This window comes from Erinaceus europaeus, chromosome X, assembly GCF_950295315.1.
Source record: "Erinaceus europaeus chromosome X, mEriEur2.1, whole genome shotgun sequence".
Lineage (NCBI taxonomy): Eukaryota > Metazoa > Chordata > Mammalia > Eulipotyphla > Erinaceidae > Erinaceus > Erinaceus europaeus.
The window spans coordinates 74,053,224-74,075,789 of record NC_080185.1 but is presented as its reverse complement, the minus strand read 5'-3'; the positions used below and the strand labels follow the sequence as shown (position 1 = coordinate 74,075,789).

Below are 22,566 nucleotides of genomic sequence, written 5' to 3'. Positions count from 1 at the left end.
AATAACAACACCAATGATAAATACCAAGGGCAATAAAAGGGAAATAATAGCTTCCAGGAGCAGTAGATTTGTAATGCAGACACTGAGTCCCAGTGATAACCCTGGAGGCAAAAAACAAAAAAGTTCCATAGTTACTAATTTACTATAATAATTATATAGTTTAAATTTCTTATGATCTTCATTTTGAATGATTTAATTTGTGCAGGACAATTGCTTTTGTTCAATTATCCTTTATTTCCATCCATTACTTTCTATTTTCCCTATGTTTCTGATATACTTTGCTTGTATCAACTACAACTACTTTTAGACCAGATATTATCATTATAATCTGTGATTTAAAAAAATTTTATTGTTGTAGTTATTATTGTCATTATTGACATCTTCATTGTTAGAACAGAGAGAAATGGAGAGAGGAGGGGAAGACAGAGAGGGGGAGAGAAAGACACATGCAGACCTGCTTCACCATCTGTGAAGCGACACCCCTGCAGGTGGGGAACCGGGGGTTTGAACCAGGATCCTTACACCGGTCCTTGTGCTTTGTACCACGTGCACTTAACCCATTGCGCCACCGCCCGATTCTCAATTTAAAAATTTTTATCTTGACTTTTTGTTTTCTTTGTTCCATGTGAGATTTTGCTTTAAATCCTACCCCATTTGACACTCACATAGTCATTAATGCTCCCCTTTATGTCTGCTGGACTACTCTGTCTACTCTTCTATTTTCAATATTTCTACATCAATTTGTTGGATTTTTTGAGGGAGACTTTCAGTGACACGCATTTTATCATGTAATGCATATATTTGATCTTATTCCTGCTATTCTATTTTATGTCTTCTTGTTCCCAGAAAACATTAAATGCTAGAATCAAGGCAGTAGCAGTGGGAAGGAAATATGGAGCTAAGTGGGAAAGTAATGATGCTAGTGATAATACGAGGGAGGGAGGACAGCAAGGAGGTCAGAAATCTGAAAGATGGCTCCCTTACATCAAATTCTGTCAACTGGTTTAAGGGGAGTAAAAGCCTCTTTTGTTTTGTTATAGTAATATTAGAGACATTGAGTTCAGTTTATGATCAATTATTTGAGGTCCTTTTGAACAATAAAGTAGAGATATGATATAAAAGCAGTTTAATACAAAAACTCTTGAGCTTATGAAAATTTTCAAGTATAAATCGCTAGTTCTATGGGGCATCTGAATTTCACTTGTAATTTTTTTAATTTCTCTATTGGTGGATTAATGGTTTACAGTTGACAGTAAAATACAATAGTTTGTTCATGCGTAGCATTTCCCAGTTTTCCAGATAACAATTCAACCCCCACTAGATTCTCTGCCATCATGTTCCAGGACTGAACCCTTCCCCTGACCACAGTCTTTTATTTTTGTGGAATAGAGGGGTTTTGGTTTTTTGTTTTTTTTTTACTAAGTGATGATGATGATGATGATGATTATACCAGAGCACTGTTCAGCTCTGACTTATGGTGGTGCTGGGTATTAAACCTGGGACCTTTAGTACCTCAGGCATGAAAGGCTTTTTGCATAACCATTACACTATCTCCCCAGCTAATTTCACCTGTATTTTAATGGAATAATTAATTTGATAATCATACACACCTATTTTAAGTCTTTATCATAAAGATACCAGACTTCCTTACCCTATGGCTGGTACAAATAAGCAAAGAGAATTACCTTTGCCATTCCAACGGAACTGGCATTCAATTCTGAAATTCCTTGATTGGTCTTGTCTCCACGTTCCCATATCCCGAAGTCCTAGCACAAAATAACCAACATGCCATTAGTAAATCATCACTACTGAATACTTAAAGATATACAACTCTTACTTAAAAAGGATATATAGAAGCAAATCACCCCCCACAGAGTTTTTATTTTCTTAGTATCTTTAAATTCCATCAGGATCTCCAAGAATTTGAGATTCAATAGTTGATCGGGACTCAGCACTGCAACTCGATTCATCTAGAGAACTGCTTCTTAAAAGTTTGCCTGAAAGTAGATACCCTGGATGTGTGCAAGATGACACCTAAACAGTACTCTATTACTTTATCTGAATTAATCTTATTCTCTTGGCATTGACAATGTATGGTACACTAACCTTCATTTCAAGCTATTACTTTTACACATTATAGATGATGAAACAGGTGCAAAAAGAGGTCAAATACCTCACCCAAGGTCACACAGTTAATAAGTGAAAGAGCTAAAATTAGAGTTCATATACTTTCATTCCAAAGTCTATACTCTCTCTCTCTCTCTCTTTTATTTTTCCCAACTTCAATAACATTTCACTAAACATATGCTGGTTTACAGGATTATTGTCACAGGAGTACAGTTCCACATTTTCCCAATAGGGGGATTACATCCCACCTTCCACCAAAGTCTACATTCTTAGTCATATGGGCCTGCAATAATATAAAGATAACATTCAAAATTACTTAAGAACTCTGTTGTGAAACAATTTGTTACAGAAAAGTATAACTCTAGGATGTAAAAATTTAAAAGTTACGGTTTTTGTTGTTCAAACTACCAGTTTTAGCCACTGAGAGCTCTTCTGGTTGATTCTTGTGCTTTCTTAACATGCCCTGTACTACATTTTCGTGGAGTCAAATTTTCACTGCTTTCAGGCCACTTTTCCATTCAGTTAAAGAAATAAGGAGATCTAGAGAGAGGGGAAGAGACAGCATAGCAGCAGGGTTCCCCCTAGTGCCATGGCACCTATCATGTGGTACAGGGGCTTGAACTTAGTCTGCAAAATAGGGCAAAGAACATGCTCCACTGGGCGAGCCACCTTTCTGGCCAGACACCTCACTTTTTTTTTTTTTAGCACTTTCTCAGTTTCTGATATTACAAGATGCTTCAATTTCATACTATTTTCCCTGTTTTACCATTGATTCGGCTATTTCTTCAAGGAACTCTGGTTTCTTTTAATGAAGAATGATAGCTAGAATCCAAGGCCTGAGCACTGATGCACCTTGTCACTGCAGTGTCACTGCTTCTAGGTCCTTTCATTAAACAGGCTTGGAAATACCCATGTGCAGGCATGCATGTGCATGCATACAAAGATACATACATTTTGGGGGACTGGGAAGTAACACACCGGGTTAAGTGCACATAGTAGGAAGTGCAAGGATCCCAGTTGGATCCCCCAGCTCCCTACCTGCAGGGGGGTCGCTCTGCAAGTGGTGAAGCAGGTCTGCAGGAGTTTATCTTTGCATCCTCCTCTCTGTCTTCCCCTCCTCTCTCAATTTCTCTATGTCCTATCCTATAAATAAAAAAAAATGGCAAAAATGGCTGTCAGGAGCAGTGGATTCATAGTGCTACTGCCACTGAGCCCCAGCAGTAACCCTGAAGGCAAAAAAAAAAGACACATATCACCTATAATTTTTTATGTATCATATGTTATTTTTCTATTAAATCTTTGAGTTATAGTAGAGCTTCAAGACAGTAAGTCATATTTACGGCATGCTAGCCTCACCTGCCCCAAAACCCAGCACTACTCTGGTTTATGCCACAAAAATGAAATTACGAGACAGCAAAAATATCATCAGTTCTATACTTCTATACCTGGCTGTAGTGGAGGGATCAGAGAACCCTGAATTGTATACTGGCCTATAGTACGAAGGCAAAGCTATCAACAAATAATGTCTGTATACATAATATACATCTATTTTAGACTCTTCTTCTGGCAACTATGGAGTAACAGGTTCTAAATTTACCCTTCCTTCTGAAACAACAACAACTAAAAATTCTGCACTATTTATGTCAAGTCATATCCAATACAATAATCATCATGAAATTAAGGAAAGTAATCACTAGAAGAGAAGATGTCAAATATATTAGAATTTAATTTAAACCTGTCTCATATGGTATTGACCAATAATTGTTTTGTACAGCAAGCACTACATGAACTTCCACAAATAAACAAAGACTCAATTTTATTTCTTTTTTTAAATTTATTTTTATTATTTATTCCCTTTTGTTGCCCTTGTTGTTTTTTTTATTGTTGTAGTTATTATTGATGCTGTTGTTGTTGGATAGCACAGAGAGAAATGGAGAGAGGAGGGGAAGACGGGGGGGAGAGAAAGAAAGACACCTGCAGACCTGCTTCACCGCTTGTGAAGTGACTCCCCTGGAGGTGGGGAACTGGGGGCTCGAACCGGGATCCTTACGCCAGTCCTTGCGCTTTGCGCCACCTGCGCTGCACTACCACCCAACTCCCCCTCAATTTTATTTCTAAGTACTTAACTTACAAGTAGTATGTTCTAGCTATCTTGCTCCTGTATAAGCCCATGAACCATTAAAGAATGCAATTTAGCTCGCAGATTTCCAAATACATAACCAGAAGTTATCACAGTGTTGGTATGAATAAAAGCACAGCATGTTTGCTATCTTGCTTTTGTAACTTTCTTGGAGAAAAGACAATCAGAGGATAACAGAGCTTATATAAAAAGAGGCTGCTGTTCTGTACACCTACCCTCTCAGTGCTATAGAACTTTGGTGGCGGGTGTGGTGTGGAACTATACCCAATAATCTTATAATATTGTAAACCACAATTAATCACAAAAAAATAATTTGCAAAAAAGTTAAAATATGTTGAGGGAGTTTCTTTTTCTTTATTTTTTTGTTTTTCTTTCTTTTTCTTTTTTTGCCTCCAGGGTTATCTCTGGGGCTTGGTACCCGCATTACAAATCCACCACTCCTAGAGGCCATTTTTTGTTGCCCTTGTTGTCGTTGTTGGATAGGACAGAGAGAAACTGAGAGAGAAGGGGAAGACAGAGAGGGGGAGAGAAAGACAGACACCTGCAGACCTGCTTCACCACTTGTGAAGCGACCCCCCTGCAGGTAGGGATCTGGGGGCTTGAACCATGATCCTTAAGCTTCGTAACATGTGTGCTTACCCCACTGTGCTATCACCCGGCCCCCAGAGGCAATTTCTACTACTGGTCTATAATAATGATTTACTCTGGGGGGGGGAGCATTAAAAGAAGGAATGGGTTGGCCAGTATTTTTTAGAAGGTTATATGTTTAAGATCCATTCCAAAATGAGTACTTACAGCAGTTTTATATGCAGCTTCAATGTAAAAAACAAGATTCTGTATGAAATTGACTTCATCTAAGCTGTGGATGATATGAAGTCCTGAGAAAAAAGAGAATTAAAATAAAGAAATAGTCAGCTATATTATTATATTCTACTGACCTCATTATTTCCAAGTAATACTATTCCTGATTAGGTATAGTGGGAGGTACTTTGATTCCTACAACATAAACACCACAAAGAAGTCTTAGACTAGTCCTCAACTAAGTGAAATGATTAGGTTGTTTGTTTGTCTGGCTACCAGGGTCATCACTGAAGCTCAGTGCCTCCATGACCCTATCCCTTCTAGTGGTATTTTTTCTTCATATTGACAGTGGGTGATATAGATATAGATGATATAGATATAGTTATATATAAGAGTGGGAAGAGTGGGAAAGCATGGTGGAGAGAGAGAAAAGGGAGAAGAGGGAGGTTGGAGAGAAGGAGAGGAGGGGAAGGGAGGAGAGAGGAGAGGACAGGAGAGAAGAGAGAGGAGAGGAGAGGAGAGGAGAGGAGAGGAGAGGAGAGGAGAGGAGAGGAGGGGAGAGGAGGGGAGGGGAGGGGAGGGGAGGGGAGGGGAGGGGAGGGGAGGGGAGGGGAGGGGAGGGGAGGGGAGGGGAGGGGAGGGGAGGGGAGGGGAGGGGAGGAGAGGAGAGACCTTTGTACTACTCCATTGCTTATGAAGCTTCCCCTCTCAGGCAGGCACTCCCATGTGGTGGAAGGGGTCGTCATGCATGTTAACATGTGTGATCTACTGGGCGCACCACCACATGTCTCCCCATCCCAGAATATTTTAACATGGAAGAATTTTAACTATGATTTGTACATTTTAGTAGAAAGTCTCTGGCTCCTAATTCTATAGGTAACTAATTTATGATAACCTTAAATGTATAAACTTAGAGATTTGTTTAAAAAAATACAATTATTTCAAGAAAGACTTGTCAAGAATCTAAGAGCCAGGCAAGAAGCAGATAAAAATATTGTTTAAAGGTAAAGTGAACTATATATTTTAGAGCAAACACTATCATCATTCTGAATGTAAGTTATATAAGGAAATACTATAGTTCACAAATGGAATACTCTGTATGAATTGCACATTGAATTTCTACTTATGACAACACTAAATGATTGGTATTTTGTGTTTCTTCTTGAGACTTACAGAGGTTAAAATTTATCTAAGGTCATGTAAATCAAGACACAACTGTTGATAACATAGAATACCAAAAGATCACAAATTTTAGAATCATAATAATGTTGATTTGAGCCAGATTGTACCAAATATAAATTACATGACTCTGGATAATATTAATAAATGCTGTTAGGAGGAGGGGTTGGGGAGAAGAGGGAAGGGGAGGGGGAGGAGGGTAAGGAGGGTGAGAATGAGAAGGGAAAGGGGAGGAGAGGGAGGGGAGGAGGGAAGGAGGGGGAAGGGGGGAAGAAAAGGATGAACCAATATCCCTGATGAACACAATAGCAAAGATCTTCAACAAATTCATAGAAAATCACATTAAACACCACATTAAAATGATTATATATCATGATCATGTTGAATTTATTTTAGAGATATGAGTGATATATGCAAGTAAATTAATATAACTTACTATATTATTGAATTACCAACTGTTATCACATCCTTGATTCAATATCACTTTGCAGAGCTCTATTATTATCAAATTCATTACACTGGAAGTGCTCAAAGTCATTGATTATCAGATAAATGCTAATAAAGTCAATGAGATACCACTTTACACTCCTAAGGATGCCGTACATCAGAAAGGACAGAAACAAATGTTGGAGAGAATGGGGGGGCGGCATTTTTGCACTGTTGGTGAGAATGTAAACTGGTCCAACCCTTGTGGAAAAACAGTCTGGAGATTTCTCACAACACTAGAAATGGAAGTATTCTATGATGGAGTAATTTTTCTTTTGGGTATTTACTCATAGAAAACAAAAAACACCAATCAAAAAAGATCTATGTATGCCTACATTCATAGCAGCACAATTTGTAATGCCAGAATTTGGAAGCAAACCAGATGTCCAATGACTGCTGAGTGGATAAGAAAAATGTGGTATATATACATGATGGAATACTACTCAGCTGTTAAAAATGATAAAGCCATTTCCTATGTCTCATCTTGAATGGAACTTGAAGACATAATGTTAAGTGAAATAATCCAAAAAGAGAAGGCCAAATACCAAACGATCTCACGTATATGTGGAACTTAAGAAAAGAAGGATAGAGGGGGTCAGGCGGTAGCACAGCGGGTTAAATGCACATGGCTCAGAATGCAAGGACTGGCATAAGAATCCAGGTTGGAGGCCCCAGCTCCACACCTGCAGGGGGGTCGATTCACAAGCAGTGAAGCAGGTCTGCAGGTGTCTATCTTTCTCTCCCCCCTGTTTACCCTCCTCTTTCAATTTCTCTCTGTCCTATCCAATAATATCAATGGCAACAATAAAAATAACAAGGGCAACAAAATGGGTAAAAAAGGCCTCCAGGAGCAGTGAATTTGTGGTGCAGGCATTGAGCCCCAGAAATGATCCTGGAGGCAAAGAAAGAAAAAGAGAAAAAGAAAAGGGACGCGAAGGGAAGGGAAGGGAAGGGAAGGGAAGGGAAGGGAAGGGAAGGGAAGGGAAGGGGAGGGGAGGGGAGGGGAAGGGAAGGGAAGGGGAGGGGAGGGGAGGGGAGGGGATGGGAGGGGAGGGGAGGGGAGGGGAGGGAAGGGAGGGGAGGGGAAGGGAGGGGAAGGGAGGGGAGGGGAAGGGAGGGGAAGGGAAGGGAGGGCAGGGGAGGGAAAGGGAGGGGAGGGGAAGAGAGGGGAGGGGAAGGGAAGGGAGGGGAGGGGAAGGGAGGGGAGGGGAAGGAGAGGGACTGGGAGGGGAGGGGAGGGGAGGGGAAGGGAGGGGAAGGGAGGGGAAGGAGAGGGACTGGGAGGGGAGGGGAGCATGTGGCAGAGGAGGACGTAGGTGGAGGGTTAGAGTGTTAAGTGGAAAACTGAGAAATGTTACACATGTACCAACTACTGTATTTTACTGTCAACTGTAAACTATTAATCCCCCAATAAAGGGGAAAAAAGAAAGAAAAACTGTTCATGTTCTCTATTTGATGAAATATTTTTTTAACGAGATTTATTTATTTTGGATAGAGACAAAGAGAAATTGCGACGGAAGGAGATAAAGATGGAAACAGGCAGACACCTGCAGTACTACTTCAGCACTTGTGAAGTGCCCTCCTGCAGGTGAGGACTGGGGGCTTGAACCTCGGTCTTTACACCTGGTAACAGGTGTGTTACCACCCAGGCCCTGATGAAATATATTTATTGTATATTCCATTATTTCCTTAATTATTAGTGTCCTTCATATCTTTTGACATTTTTATGGTAGCTGCTTTGAAGCTTGTCTCTTAAATGCAACATATACTTTCTATCAAAGACAGTTTTTTATGGAGGGATAATGATATACAGTAAATATGCACAACATCTGTAAGACAATTCATCTTCCTTTGATAGGTGTCTGGGAGATAACTGCTCCCCTAACCAAGGCCTCCTTCCCCATCATAAACCAGGATGCAACTTTTCCTTCATCCTATCCCTATCTCTCCTTCCCCAGAGTCCTTTGCTTTGGTGCAATACACCACACCCATAGTCAAAGTTATGCCCCCCCTTTTATTTTAAGATTCTGTCCTTTTTTTTAAATATCCACTTATAAGTGAGATCATTCGGTATTGGTCCTTCGCTTTCTGCCTTATCTCACTCAACTTAATACCTTCAAGTTCTGACTAAGATATTGCAAAGACAATAACCTCATCATTTCTAACAACTACATAGTATTCTATTGTGTATATGTACCACAACTTTCTTAGCCACTGATTTGTTGTTGGGTATCTGGATTGCTACCAAGTTTGGGGTATTACAAACTGTATTGCTATGAACATAGGTGGGTTGAAGTTTTCTGATCCCAAATTCCTTTTTATTTGTCGTTAGAAATTCTACTGATTCTACCTATAGCCTCCATGTTTACAAAACACGTCTGACTGATTTTTAACAAGTGCACAGTAAGCAAAACTCCAGGCACTCCTTTTTGTCATAGAGCTCTCTCTTAAGGCAGAAGTAGAAGAAGTGTCAAGCATCAAAAATATTAGTACAAAAGCCTACAGATCATGCAAAATGCACTCATCTATAACTTTGACCTTTGGCCCTTCCATGAAGGGTTTGAGATTTGTTCATAACAGAGTGATCTAGATATTTCTTGAGGGATCAGAGAATTGCACCTGACTAATGATATTCAGACAAAGACTACTGTAATCAAGTTTCAACACATTCTTGATGTCTCTCACGCCTTGAAAGTAATTTGTGCTTCAACAATTAATTGCTCTTGAATTGTGTTTTTACCTAAAAGCATCTTTGATCTCCTTGGTCCTTTTGGTGTGATGTGAGATTATCAATAAATACTCTTTCTGATCATTGACACACCTGATATTTCCCCTGCCATCTCAAGGTGTCTAGGTGCTGTCCCTCCAGACTCATCAGATAAACTATGAAGTGCCTGGAATTTTCTCTAGCCCTAAGATGTTTCAGATCTCAGGGTCCTAGCATCTGGCTAAGGTTCTTCTACCCATGTATAAGCCATACAGGTGTCTCTTCCTTGGGTATATCCCTAGGAGAGGGATTGCCAGGTCATAAGGTAGGTCCATTTCTAGTGTTCTGATGAATGTCCAGACTGTTTTCCATGGTGGGGGTTGGATCATTTTACATTCCCACCAGCATTGTAGGAAAGTTCCTCCTCACCCCCCACAGCCTCTCCAGCACTTGGTGTTTCTGTCTTTTCTAATATATGGCATTCTTACAGGTATAAAGTGATCATCAGTGACTCCTGAGCATTTTTTTCATGTATCTGATTTCCCACTGGATCTCTTCTTTGGAGAAGACTCCAAAGCAAGTTTTTTAATCTGTGTTTTTCCTTATGTTGGTTCAGACTTTCTTTGCACTCTTCACAATTTTTTTTTTGTTGCAAACTGGGTTTGTATAATGCTGCTGGAACTGCACAGATTCCTCTTTGGGACTTCTTTTATTTCCTTGTTTATTTGCTTAGGGATATGGCTAAATTATTTCAATGAAATACATTTCTCTTCAGCAAAGATACTGTTCTTAAAAAGCAAACTGTACATACACACTGTCACTGTAGGAAGACAGTGGTTTTAGTTGTAGTAACTGTTTCTTTCCATGATATATGAAATATTTGCTTCTCTTGGCAACATTTTCAGCTATTAATCTCTATTAATTGCCAGTTGACTCCTCTATTGTTGTGTACTATGCACACACTTAGCCAGACTCTCATCCATTTAAATTTAAGCCCCATTTTAGGTGGTCTTTGAGGCACTCTTTGATATTTTTTTCTAGCTCTGGGAATAAGTCTTTCCAGCTGTCTCCTTTCTTGGCTCTCTGTGAAAACTTCTAGCTAATCTATGGGTTAGCTTGTTCACACTGAGATATAAGGTTCTTCTTTCTTGCCTAAAACCAAAGTGTTCATTATTTTTTAGAGTGCAGTGCCATTAGGCTTGACCATCTCCATACTCCAAATAAAGTCAGTTCCTTTGAAGGATTGTGGAGCTTTCTGTTTTAATGGTTTGCCTCTCACCTGGATAAACATTTCTATGCAAATGCTCTGAAGTGAGCTAGGTATAATAGAAACCTAGTGTTCTTTGCCTGCTTTGCCTGGTGGCAAACTTCCACTCAATTAATACAACTGAGGGGCAAGCAGGGTGTTCCAGACCTCTCAGGTATTCCTGCCTAGACTACAATGTCTGTAACAGAAAACAAGGAGGGATAAGAAATATTTGAAACCTACCTCACTCATGGATTTATCTTAGCTCTAGACAGGAATGGAGTGGTAAGTAAGTCTTTTTTTTTTTTTTTTTTGCCGCCAGGGTTATTGCGGGGGCTCGTTGCCTGCACCACGAATCCACTGCTCTTGGAGGTAATTTTTTCCCTTTTGTTACCCTGGTTGTTTTACCATTGTTGTGGTTATTATTATCGTTGTCATTGATGTCGTTGTTGTTGTGGTTATTATTATCGTTGTTATTGATGTCGTTGTTGTTGGATAGGTCAGAGAGAAATGGAGAGAGGAGGGGATGACAGAAAGGGGGAGAGAAAGACAGACACCTGCAGACCTGCTTCACCGCCTGTGACGCGACTCCCCTGCTGATGGGGAGCTAGAGGCTCAAACCGGGATCTTTCCACCTGTCCCTGCGCTTTGCGGCACTTGCGCTTAACCCACTGTTCTACCTCCCGACCCCCCAAAACCTGTAGTCTTAATTACATCTAATTCAAGTACTTCAAGCTGTCATTTTGAGCTAAGGGTAGGACAGAAAGTAGGCTGTGGTTCTAATGTCACACTATCATTGTACTTACTAAGATCTAAATTTTCCTGAATAACTATCTTTCCATTATCTACATGCCCCTTAGGATAATTTCTAGTATTTTTAAATATCTTTAATTAATTTTTACCATTTATCATATTTTAATGAGGGAAAGGGTCCATCGAGCTCTTCATTTCACCTCCTTTTAAATTGCAGTCAGATTCTCTCAAAGACTCTCTTTTAACCATTAAGATTTGTAGTAATTCTGAAATGTGTAAAGAATTGCTGGATTTTCGAAGAAAATCCTTCATACTCTGCTTACTGAGTGTCTCTAACATTCATTCTTTTTTAAAAGTCTTTCTTCTTTTTTAATTTATTTATTTTCCCTTCTGTTGCCCTTGTTTTTTTATTATTGTAGTTATTGTTGTTATTGATGTCATTGTTGCTAGATAGGACAGAGAGAAATAAGAAAAATATTTGAATTCTGAGAAGCTAATTTTCAATATAATTTAGATGCTTACAGACATGTATTATAAACTTTACTTATGATATATTCATAATGAGTATAAGGTGGGTGGTTATATTTCTGTTAATATTAATCAGGAGGAGACTAAGCAGTAAATTCTTTCCTATCTTTAGTCTCTGAGAATTAATAAAATACTTTCCAAAAAACTCTGAAAAAAACTCTACCCTAGATTTCCAGGTAGTCAATTAAAAATTACTCAGTAACCCAGATTTACTTACTAGTGTCAAGTAATACTAAATAGACTTCAAAGAGTTGTTCTTCAGTATAAAATTTGAAAAATATTATGTTTCCAATGTGCATCTTTGGTTAAACATGCATATATATTCCAATATATGCATTGGAACAAGGCTCATCATTGCAGTGGCTCTATATACTTCTGCCTTTGTACTGACCTGAGGCTGTCATTTGTGCTAAAAAGAGCAAGTACACAGAGGTGGCATCCAACTGCAGGTGTCCCCACTGGTCATCACCCACCACAATAGCACAAGTTTTGGTGTTGTACTTGGCATGAAGGCTATCCTTGGTACTCTGACTGTACTTGAAGGATTCTACTTTATCCACCTGAAAAAAAAATGAAAACAGTAAAAGAATATACAGAAAATCTGTTGTACTCTAATGCCCATCACCGTTTGCAATTGCCAGTAATTAAGATACATTATTATGCCTTTTCCCTACACTAATACAAATAGAAAGTCACACTTATTAAGTGCACATAGTACTAATCACAAGCACCCACACGAGAACCCAGGTTTGAACCCTGCTCACCACCTGCAGCAGGGATACTTCACAAGTGATGAAGCAGGTCTGCAGATGTTTATCTTTTTCTCTTCATCTCTATCTCCTACTCCCCTCTCAATTTCTTTCTGTCCTATATAATAAAGTAAAAAAGAAAAAATGGCCAGCAGGAGTGGGGATTCATATTACCTCCACTGAGCCTTAGCAATAACCCTGGAGGAAAGAAAAAAAAATCGGTTGTTGCTGTTTTTAACTTAAGCAATTACTTAGGAATTCCTGCAAGTGAAAACAGGGACTTAAATTCATATCCTCATACTTACGGTGAGACCTTAACCAATATAAAAAATATTGGAGGCAGGCTGGGTAGACAGCATAGTGGTTATGAAAAAGGATCTCATGCCTGAGGCTCTGAGGTCCCAGGTTCAATCCTCAGCACCACCCTAAGCCAGAGCTGAGCAGTGCTCTGGCCTGTCTCTCACTCATTCACTAAAAATTGATAAATAAAATTAAAACAAAAAACAAGGACCAGGTGGTGTTGCACCTGATTAAGCACATACATTACACTGAGCAAGGACCAAGGTTCAAGCCCCTGTTCCCCACCCGCAGGGGGAAGTTTCATGAGTGTTGAAACAGGTGTTTCTCTGTCTCTCTCCCTCTCTATCTCCCCCTCTCCTTTTAACTTCTCTCTGTCTCTATCCAATAATTAATAAAGTTTTAAAAATAAAAAACAAAAATAAAGAAGATTAGAGACAATGAATTTTAATGAAGGTGTAAAAGAAAAGAACACTTTATACACTGTTGGTGGGAATGTAAAATGCACCCTCTGTGGAAGATATTATGAAGAGTATTTTACAAACTGAAAATATAAATGTTGTATGATTCAACAAAACCACTCAGGTATAAGGAAAGTTTTACCCCTATGTTTGTAGCAGCTTTATTCAAAGCATTCAACCATGAAATCAACCTAAATGCCCACGGACATGGCTGGATAAAGAAGCTATGAAAATAAATACATCATTCAACAGAACACTACCTTCCCATTAAAAGACAAAATTGTGTCCCTTGGGATAACATGGACAGAAATTGAGGTGACAATGAAGTGAGGTAAGTAAAAATGGTCAGTTTTTTTTTTTAAATCATAGGCAGAGTTTTACTGTTTCAGGCCAACTTTTCAGACAGAAAGGAGGGAGGTGTTCAGACACCACAGTACAAAAGCTTCCCCCAAGGTGGTGGTGCCTGGGCCCAAAGCTGAGTTGCATGCATGAAAAGTAGCTTGCTTTCCAAGTGAGCTATTTTTCCAGTCTTTCCAGATAGGTGTTTTTTTTTTTTTTTTTTTACACCAGGGCACTGCTCAGTTCTGGCTTATGGTGGTGCTGGTACGGGGGAATGAACCTGGGACTTTGGAGCCTCAGGCATGAGAGCCTCTTTGCATAACCATTATGCTACCTACCCCCACCCAGACAGTTTTTATTTATAAGTAGAATAGAACCAAAGTAAAATAATTGGAAAAAAATACTAATGCTTAGACTCAGTCAAATCCATGGTGATTACCCTAGGGCTATGAGGAGACTGAAATTAATTTTTTTATATATTGATAAGACACTATGGTGGTGGCTGTGCTCTTACAAGCATGTACAAAGCTGTATTCCCTAAAATTCATAGTATTTTAAACCAATGGCAAATCAGTAGTTTTTTCAGGAAAACTGATATAGTTTTGTCTCACTATCCTTTTTACTCTTCACATGGCTGTTTTGTCACATTTTAGATAAAAAAAAAAAAGGAAGAATAGCCTAATAAGAAAAGTGACAGTTGTTAGAAAGATACATTTGTCCATAAAATTGGAGTGTGTGGCAGAACTTTGTTCTATCTGAAAATGTAAACACACACATTTTAAAAATATTTTTATATAGCTATTTATTTATTCTTCCTTTTGTTGCCCTTGTTTTTTATTGTTGTTGTAGTTATTGTTGCTGTTATTGATGTCATTGCTGTTGGCTAGGACAGAGAGAAAAGGAGAGAGGAGGGGAAGACAGAGAGAGGGAGAGAAAGACAGATATCTGCAGACCTGCTTCACCGCCTGTGAAACAACTCCCTACAGGTGGGGATTTGGGGGCTCGAACCGGGATCCTTACGCCAGTCCTTGTGCTTCGTGCCACGTGCACTTAACCCACTATGCTACCGCCCGACTCCCCCTACATACTTTTTCTAGTAACACTTTTTTTTTTATGCAGAGCTGGGACCAAGCACATGCATAATTTCCCAACTCCAAAACTGAATTTTTTTTTTCCAGAGAGAGAGAGAACATGAGAACGCAGCACTGGTGCTTCCTTCAGTGTATGACACACTGATGTAGTGTTGGGACTTGAACATGGGATGCATATATGACAAGGCATACACCCTACCCTGTGAGCTAGCTCTCAAGCTAGCAAAACATTTTTAGTGAAGTACCATAAACAAGGCGCCAGAAAGTGGCGCACCTGGTTAAGTGCAAACATTATAGTACACAAGGACCCAGGTTCAAAACCCTGGTCCCCACCTGCAGAGGGAAGGCTTCATGAGTGGTGAAGCACAGCTACAGGTCTGTCTTTCTCTCACCCTTACTATCTCCCCTCCCCTCTCAATTTTCTCTATCTCTATCCAATAATAAATAAATTTAAAAAGTAGTATCATAAACAAAAAAGTTACATTATAAACTGCTAATAATTGTTCACAGTCTATGCTGAAAAAAATTACTATGTACAAGAATGTACAGGAACTCGTCAAGTAAGTTCGAGACAACCCAAAAACAAAAATAAGCAAAGGATAATTCGCACGTATAGTACTCTTAGGCTGCTATGTGGGCAAGCCAGGTTCAAGCCTAGACCCCATCACTTTGGAAGAATCTTCAGTGCCATGGTATAGATATATAAATGTACAGATATATCTGAAAAAGTTCACCTGGAGTGGTGCAGCCCTAGTGATGATGGAAAAGAAAAAGAAGGAGAAAAAGAAAAGGGAAAAGAAAAAAAGGAAGTGAAAGACAGAAAAGGGAAATAAGCAAAGAACTTAAAAGACAGAGAAAGAAATGTAAATGTTATTGATTTAACATTGATTTAAAATAGTATAAAATTTTATGGGCATAGTTTCATGCCTATATAATAAAATCACACCCACCATCAAAGGTCCAGTGCCATCACACCAGAGAGGTCCTACCTACCCACCTCACTTGGCGTCTTCATTCCCCATGATAACCACTATACTTTTCAGAGTCTGAGTTTATTTAAAAAATATTTTAATTTACTATACAGAGTATACAATAGTATGCGATTTTAGGGGTACAGTTTAACACCTACAATTTTTTAAGACTCACTGCATGTACAAGCAAAATTCTAGTGCCCCTAAGCCAAAGAGACTCCACTACCCATCTTGCTACCTTTCTAATAATCACATCGTTATCAGATAATCAAACAGTTTTGTTATTACTATTATATTTAAAAGCTTGTTTGTTGGGGGTTGGGCAGTGGCGCACCAGGGTAAATGCACATGACGCGAAGTGCAAGGATGGGCATAAGTATCTGGGTTGGAGTCCCGTTCTCCACCTGCAGGGGCAGGGAATCGCTTCACAAGCAGTGAGACAGGTCTGCAGGTGTCTATCTTTCTCTTCCACTCTCTGTCTTCCCCGTCTCTCTTGATTTCTCTCTGTTCTACCCAACAGCAACAACAGCAGTAACAATAACAATAACAACAAAATGGAAAAAAAATGCCACCAGGAGTAGTGGATTCGTTTTTTAGGCACCAAGCCCCAGTGGTAACTCCCCAGGCAAAAAATCAAACAAAAAATTGTTTGATTAGGTTATCTATATTCCATATATGAATGAAACCATCCAGAAATTGTCTTTTACTTCCCTACTCATCTCACTTAGTACAATCACCTCCCATCTCCTCCATGTTATCTCAAAGGGCACATCATCATTTTAATGGGTGAATAATATTCCATGGAGTATAAATCCCACAGCTTCTTTATTCAGTCATCTATAGATGTACATTTAAGTTAATTCCACATTCTGGCTATTCTTAAGTGCTACTAAGAACACAGGGGTTCTTACCTGGAGAGATAAGTCCCTGGAACAGTGTGTTTGCTTTGCCATGCATATATGTTCAAGCTCTGCCCTCACTGAAATGAAGTCTTTCTGTCTCTCTATCTCTCTGTGTAAGTGTTTTTCTATCTGAAAAGTTGTCCTGGGGCAGGTAAGTTCCAGTGATGATAGATATATTGATAGATAAACAGGGGGACAGATATAGGGACATAGGGGTGCATATGTCTTTTCATATCCTTCAGATGAACGTACTGTAGGATCATAAGGCATTTTCCCCAGAAATCCCCATTCTGTTTTCCATAGAGGTTATACTAGTTTACATTCCCACCAACAGTACACCAGAGTTCCTTTTTGTCCATATTCTCCCTGGCACTTACTGAGAAACTAAACATTAAAATTACATATTAAAGGATGTTCAATCTCATTCAAGGTATGAACATCTTAATTTAATACAGTGACATGTAAGTCCTCATGTCCAGCCACGAGAGCCAAAACACAAAAATTTTGCTCTGTTAATTTTTATACCAAAAATTCATATCCTGGCAAAACCTTATTCAAAATGCTATGTATAGTCTATATTTATTCCACTTAGTTGAAAAGTCATGTTTCCCTATACAGAGTGATTTTTTTTCTACAGGGTTATGGCTGGAACTTGAACTCTGCACAGTGAATCCACTGCTCCCAGAGGCCTCCTAGTCATTTCCTTCTTTTTTGATAAAGACAGAGAAAAAAACGGGAGGGGGGAGAGAGACACATGAGCACTGCTCCACCACTTATGAAGCTTTGCCCATTGTAGGTGGAGACCAGGGACTTGGACTTGGGCTCTCAAACATGGAAAAGTATGTGTTCTACTAGGTGCACCACTACTCTGCCCCCAGAAAGCATTGCTTTTGATAACAGCATTGTTGTAAACCTTCAGAAGGCACAACATAAAATATAATATGTATCTTACATAATCCTTTAAATTCTAAAAACATTATGAATTCTAAAATTCCCCTGGTACCAAATATTTCAAATGAAGTTTTATAGACCTGGAACACCTTTTACTCAAATAAATAGCGGTATGTATACAGTAATGATGAAGCATATTAGAGAATCCTTCGGATGGGAGAAAAGAGACTGTGGAAAAATCCAATGGTAACTGGGAGGTGAGATCATGGATAACATTTTCCCCCTAATTCTATAATTTTTTAAATTAGTGTATACAGAGACTAGCTCACTTAATAATTCCTTTTTATTCAATACCAGACCACCCCATCATCTGAGGCCCTAGTCAGGGGATCCTTGGATTCCCACACAAATATGATGGGCCTAGATCTCTAATGGATCCCTTTTTCTGCCATCACTGGTCACTTCCATGAGGGACATCATCAAAAACCTTCTGGCAGGTCTTCCCAGGGTCTTGCCCTTGCTATAAAGTAGCAATGGTAGGGACTGCCCAGTCTCTGAAGGGAGGCTGGGTCATCCTGCCCTGCCACTCAAGGAAGACTGGTCCTTAAATGAGTACAGCCTAGATAATACATTTTTACAGTTGTGGAGATATTATTATGACATGCATTTATTAGAGTGGGAGCTATTAACACCATCATACCTGTCTAATCATGCAGTGCAGCAGTCCTCGCATCAACTTCACTACACTCTGCAGAAATAAATGGAAACAAGACAGTTATAAACATTCCCAGATGCAGGAACACTTACTCAGCAACTGCTGAGTACATAACCTTTTGGTACATGACATTCTGAGAACAAGTAACCCTATCCTGGGTTTCTATTTACATAGCATTTACTTTATAGGTGCACAGACAAGCAAAATGTAGTTAGAAGTGTAACTAAAAGCTGCAGTTTGTGAGTCCTTAAAGTTAAAAAAAATAATCCAAGTTCCCACATATCTAAGTAAATAAATAAGCCAACAATGTTATTAGGGGACACTCAGCCTGGAAAAAAAGGGGACAAATCAGTTAAAAAATATAACATTATAATGATATCCTAAAATATATCCTGCGACCTAGAAAGACTAACATCATCAATTTTACTTTTTCTAAGCTAGCCAAGACTTGTATTCAACAATCCAGAGAATCATTTATCTGGACATAATCTGTAAAAAGTAAACTGAACTTTGACTTAGAATGTGTGCAAAGGGGGATTTTCAGTGTAATTCAATTTCTTTCCCAAGGGAAAAAAAAAGGCCACAAACTTCTTTTTATTTTATTTTATTTATTTATTTTATTTTTGCCTCCAGGGTTATCGCTGGGGCTTGGTGCCTGTACTACAAATCCACTGCTCCTGGAGGCTATTTTTCCCTTTTTGTTACCCTTGTTGATCACTGCTGTTATTATTATTGTTGCCAGTATTATTATTGTTACTGCTGTCAGATAGGACAGAGAGCAATCGAAAGAGGAGGGGAGACAGAGAGGGGGAAAGAAAGACACCTGAAAACCTGCTTCACTGCTTGTGAATCGACTCCCCTGCAGGTGGGGAGCCGGGGGCTCTAACCAGGATTCTTAAGGGTCCCTGTGCTTTGTGCCATGTGTGTTTAACCCGCTATACCAATGCGCAGCACCCAGCCATAAACTTCTTAAGTCCTAGCTCATCACTATTTCTCTCACTAGGGTGTGGCAATTTCTAAAGATTGTTTTCCAATGACAGCCCACCAAAATTCTAATTAACAACTAGATAACTATACTAGTTGGTATAGTACAATATAGTAACAACAAAATTAAGTTTTATTTAATAGAGCAAAGTAAGATACTATACTAGTATAAAATAGTAATAATAATTATGTTTTATTATAATATTGCACAGCAATAATATACTATACTCGTCATATCACGTTATTTGAAGAGTCCATTAATAGTGGTGTGAGTATGCCATATATATTTTTGAAGAACATAGCAACGAAACAGCTTCACCATTTTTTCTGGGTTTTTTTGTTTTTCACCGGAGCACTGTGAAAAACAACTCTGGCTTATGGTGATGCTCGAGTTTGAATCTGGGACCTGTGGTATCTTAGGCATGATACTATATTTGCATAGCCATTATGCTATCTCCCTAGCCTTCTAAACTTTTTTTTTTTAACCTCCAGGATTATTGCTGAGGCTCGGTGCCAGCACTACTAATCCACTGCTCCTGGAGTACATTTGTCGCATTTTGTTGCCGTTGTTGTTACTCTTGTTGTTGTCGTTATTGTTGTTGTCATTGCTGTTGCTGTTGTTGGGTAAGACAGAGAGAAATCGAGAGAGGAGGGGAGACAAAGAGGGGGGAGAGAAAGACAGACACTTGCAGACCTGCTTCACCGCCCATGAGGCAACCCCCCTGCCAGGGCTCTAACCAGAATCTTCTAACTGCTCCTTGCACTTTGCACCATGTGCGCTTAACCTGCTTCACTACCCGCCCGGCCCCCTAAACTCTCTCTTGTTAAGTTTTTTTCTTTTAATATTTACTTATTCCCTTTTGCTGCCCTGTTGTTTTATTGTTGTGGTTATTATTATTGTTGTTATTGATGTCATTGTTGTTGGATAGGACAGATGGAGAGAGGAGAGAAGACAGAGGGGAAGAGCAAGATAGACACCTGCAGGCCTGCTTTACCGCCTGTGAAACGACTACCCAGCAAGTGGGGAGCGGGGGGGGGGGGGGGGGGGGGGGGGGCTTGAACCGGGATCCTTGCGCTTTGCACGTGGCGACGTGTGCTTAACCCGCTGCGCCACCACACGACTCCCCTAAACTCTCTTTATATCCAGAATTCTCTTTGGCTCTTGGACATTATTTCTCAGGCAGATAGATACCAAGGTAAAAGTTGCAAGGAGTAGAAATGATTAACAATCATTCATTGTTTGTTGTTTTATTAGCCCTGGCCATACATTAAAATCACTTGTCTTTTAATAAAATAATAATAATGCTCCTGGGCTCAATTTACAGAGATTTACCTAATTATTTTATGGCAGGTTTCCATTAAAGTCATTTTTCCTTTTATGAGATTTATTTTACATATGAGAGAGGTCTACATGAAACAGAGAGGAGAGAGTACCATTCCAATACACGCAATACCAAAAATTGAACCAGAAACCCCAGGCATGAGAGTCCAATGCTCTACCAGCTGAATTATTTCCCCAGTGCTATCAAGTTTCATTTATTTTTATTTATTTATTTATTTATTTAATTTTTTGCTCTCTTCTTCTATTAGTAGTTTTTATTTTGGCAAAATAAATGAAAATGTCAATTTTAAGAATAATTGGTCAATGGGAGGACAACAGATTTCTTCTAGCAGTATTAAAAAAAAACTGGTAGAATTGTACCTGGTTTGAATTCCTGGTACTGAGACCAAAATAGCAAATCAATGGGCTAGAAGACAGGATCTTTTAAAAATGGTAGAATTAGGGGATCAGGAGTAGCACAACGGGTTAAGCGCACACGGCACAAAGCACATTGACTGGCATAAGGATACTGGTTCAAGCTCCTAGCTCCCCACCTGCAGGGAGGTCACTTCACAGGTGGTAAAGCAGGTCTGCAGGTGTCTATCTCTCCTTCTCTCTATCTATCCCTTCTCCATTTTTCTCTGTCTTATCTAACAATGACATCAATAACAACAACAACAATAATAACCACAACAACATTAAACAACAAGGGCAACAAAAGGGGAAAAAAATATCCTCCGGGAACAGTGGATTGATAGTGCAGGCACCAAGCCCCAGCAATAACCCTGGAGGCAAAAAAAAGGGGGGGTAGAATTACAGATGATCTTGCACTCCTCTAAAATTTTCAAATTCTTACATATAATTTCTCTAAGTCCTAAAATATTTATCTATATTTCCTGGACTAGAGCAAACATTTCTGGTGTACCTAAGTACTTCTTTAAAATGACTTGAAGGGATAGGAAATGTCTGCCACAGCAAAGGAGAACATAGTGAAACTTTACTGCTGCCAAGGACTATGATGCTGCAATCTGTTGGCACCCTAAAAAAATAACCAAGTGTCCTAGTCTAAAAGGTAACTTAGCAGGAGAGTGTAGGACTACCATGCATGAAGCCTTGGGTCCCAAGAAATACGATGGAACAGTGCTCTGATATCTCTCTCTAAAACAAGGCTCAACATTCAGAATTGTAGGTGAATACTGGAGCATAAATTTGAGGGAGATTACTTGAGAAAATGAGTGGAGTGGGAAAAAATTGTTCTCAGAAGTAGGAAAGAATTCACATACACTTTTTAAAAGATAGCAAAGTATGTCAACATTAGGGGTCTTGTGTAGCCAAGAATGTTTTCTTTGTCATTCAAGGAGCCACAGTATCCTGAGTCTAAACAGTTCTATACATGGAACTTTTTTTTTTTAACTGAGGAGTCAGGTCTTAAAAGTTGGTTTAAAAGCATCTGTTGACCGTGACTTTATTTTTTGCCCTTTGGAGGAATGCAGCAGACTATAAAGAAGTATAGACAAAAAGTCAACAAATAAGGGTTGCTTGGTGTTGTTTCCAGCTTGGAAGGCTTGCCAATTTGTATCAGTTATACCACCCACAGGTTTAAAAAATGAGTTAAAATGGTGAATGTCTACCTTTAAATATTCTTCTCAATAAGAATAAATATACTAGAGACTGTAAAGCACATTTACTTAGAAAAAGGATTACAAATTTTAGGAAAGAACATAGATAAGATGCTCCACTGTAACTGAACAGATAGTGTCCTATCCCTCTGATTCAACAATATTAAAGTTTCCACTGGAGGGGGGGGGGGACTTTGACATGAAAAATTTTATTGTAAGTAATTTCAGAATGAGGGAGAAGGGCAAAATACAGATTTCT

The 22,566-nt window shown here is 39.2% G+C and overlaps 1 protein-coding gene across 4 annotated transcripts in view; it reads right to left on the bottom strand.

Annotated features, from left to right (window-relative positions):
* PHKA1 (phosphorylase kinase regulatory subunit alpha 1) overlaps positions 1-22,566 on the bottom strand; it is a 254,836-nt gene that overhangs the window by 231,032 nt on the left and 1,238 nt on the right. For all 4 annotated transcript variants that reach the window (XM_007526062.3, XM_007526063.3, XM_060182855.1 and 1 more), the window contains 4 exons: positions 18,369-18,416; positions 12,359-12,527; positions 5,063-5,145; positions 1,686-1,766 (listed from right to left, as the gene is read on the bottom strand). In XM_007526062.3, coding sequence (XP_007526124.1) covers positions 1,686-1,766; positions 5,063-5,145; positions 12,359-12,527; positions 18,369-18,416 — 381 coding nt within the window. The remainder of the gene's footprint in view (positions 1-1,685; positions 1,767-5,062; positions 5,146-12,358; positions 12,528-18,368; positions 18,417-22,566) is intronic.